The sequence below is a fragment of the Priapulus caudatus genome, unplaced genomic scaffold (assembly GCF_000485595.1).
Source record: "Priapulus caudatus unplaced genomic scaffold, Priapulus_caudatus-5.0.1 Scaffold2669, whole genome shotgun sequence".
In the NCBI taxonomy this organism is placed as follows: Eukaryota; Metazoa; Priapulida; class Priapulimorpha; order Priapulimorphida; family Priapulidae; genus Priapulus; species Priapulus caudatus.
The window spans coordinates 12,099-14,310 of NW_014579730.1; the positions used below are offsets into that span (position 1 = coordinate 12,099).

General features: G+C 56.1%; 1 protein-coding gene across 1 annotated transcript in view; it reads right to left on the reverse strand.

Annotated features, from left to right (window-relative positions):
* Positions 1 to 2,212, reverse strand: part of LOC106818933 (solute carrier family 12 member 6-like) — a gene marked incomplete at its 3' end in the record, with an annotated part of 12,040 nt that overhangs the window by 7,416 nt on the left and 2,412 nt on the right. The window contains exon 2 of the mRNA XM_014823601.1: positions 1,456 to 2,115. Coding sequence (XP_014679087.1) covers positions 1,456 to 2,098 — 643 coding nt within the window. The remainder of the gene's footprint in view (positions 1 to 1,455; positions 2,116 to 2,212) is intronic.

The following is a 2,212-nucleotide window of genomic DNA, read 5'->3' on the forward strand; positions in this document are numbered from 1 at the left end:
TTTCAGGAACCCTTCCTGTCTTCCCGGTCGTGAAGGAACCCTTCCCCTCTTCCCGGCCATGCAGGAACCCTTTCCCTCTTCCCGGTCATGCAGGAACCCTTTCCCTCTTCCCGGATTTGCAGGAACCCTTCCTGTCTTCCCGGTCGTGAAGGAACCCTTCCCCTCTTCCCGGCCATGCAGGAACCCTTTCCCTCTTCCCGGTCATGCAGGAACCCTTTCCCTCTTCCCGGATTTGTGGTAACCCTTCCCCTCTTCCCGGTCATGCAGGTACTCTTCCCGCTTCCCGGATTTGCAATAACCCTTCCCGTCTTTCCGGTCCTGCAGGAACCCTTCCCTCTTCCCGGTCGCATGTGTAGCGAGTAAAGTAAGAGAAAAGCAGTGTTTACGACAGGTAAACCGAGTCTACGTTGGAGCCGACCTGTCGGGATAATGAAGCTCGCAAAACGTGTGACACGATACGAGGAAAAATAATAAAAAGACACCTGTCACGAAGTCACTGACCGTGAGAAACGTGTCACTGTGTCGCGCTTCTATGATCCCAATTACCGTGGTTCCTGACAGGCTTATAAGAAGACGACCCTATCGTACTCGGACAGAGCTTGGCTGTCCCTAAGCCTGTCCCTTGCCTCTATTCATATCCTAGCCAGTCAACTTGTATAACCGTTATTACGGCTGAGAATAAACGTCCGTGTGGTATGTTACTCACATACGTATTGTTTCCATCCCATTGTTTGTATCATATCCCCTTTCCTACTCCTACACTTAGCCTCAGAACGATAGTAGATCCATACTAACGCCTACGTAAAGAGACCGAGCTGCGTTACACATGCACGGGAATGCTCACCTTCCAGGATTCCGGCCGCTCCCACCAGCCACGTCATCCGGAGGAACAGGATCACTCCGAATATGTTCTGGATGCAAGGCAGGAAGACTCCGACAAGCGTTCCCATGCGCGCGCCGCCCGCCGCCGGCGGTGGCGCCCTCTCTCCGTCCTTCACCTCCGGTATGACGTTGCTGTAGTTTGCGAGCGAGTTGATGAAGGTGGCGACCTTGAAAGGTCGATCGGATTTCATGAGATTTTATTTTATTTATTATAAACTTATTTTACTTCGAAAATTTTTACAAAATGACGAATTGAATGTTAGACTAAATGTTATTTTAATGGCAGAGAAATTTTTACAAAATGACGAAATGAAAATTTTTACAACACACCTAGACTGCTGCCAAGCTCCCACACCTAGACTGCTGCCAAGCTCCCACACCTAGACTGCTGCCAAGCTCCCACACCTAGACTGCTGCAGCCCATCCCCCAAAGAGACTGCCACCACCAACCACCCATACCTAGACTTATGCGTCCTACCCACACATAGACTTCAACATAACCCGCTTATCCACTAGTAAGCCCCCGGCCCCATGCCAACACTCCCGCCGCAACCCCGGCCCCCCGCCGCTCACCTTGTATCGTTCCGAACTCGTTCTGCTGGAAGTACGGCGTGCACTCCGCGTATCCGCCGGTCCCGTTGCCCTCGTCCGTTGCCGCGGCGGCGGCGGCGGCGCAGTAGTACGCCCACTGCGTCGACGCGCTGCCGTTCCCGTCCCACTTCCCGCACTCGCCCGCATAGTCGCTCTTCAGCACGCGATCGCCGAGCGCGCACGGCTGCGCCGACGTGTCGCCGCCCGCGGCCTTCACGAACGCGCCGACGTAGATCGACAGGATCGAGAGAATCACGCAGAACAACGACACGGCGGCGAACTTGTTCACGAAGCGCACGCCGACGAACACGATCGCGGCGAGGAGGAGCAGCACCGCGGTTCCGTACACGCGGAAGTTGTTGAACATGCCCGCCGGGTCGTTCGTGACGTCGCCGAACAGCGACAGCTGCGGCGCGAGGTAGGTCAGCAGGATCTCGACGGCGCCGATGATGTACATCGCCGACGCGAAGGAGGTGCCGAGGTAGAAGAGGAGGCCGACGGCTCCTCCGAACTCGGGTCCGAGCGAGCGCGAGATCATGAAGTAGGAGCCGCCGCCGGGAACGACGCCGTTCGTGGCGATCGCGCTCATCGAGATGGCGGTTAGCATCGTCACGCAGCAGCACATGAGGACGACGAAGAAACCTGAGCAAGGAAGATAGAGAGAGAGCGGTTATGTAGAGGGCTGGTTGATAAGGAGGAGGAAGATGGGGAGGGGGAGGAGGAGGAGGAGGAGGAGGAG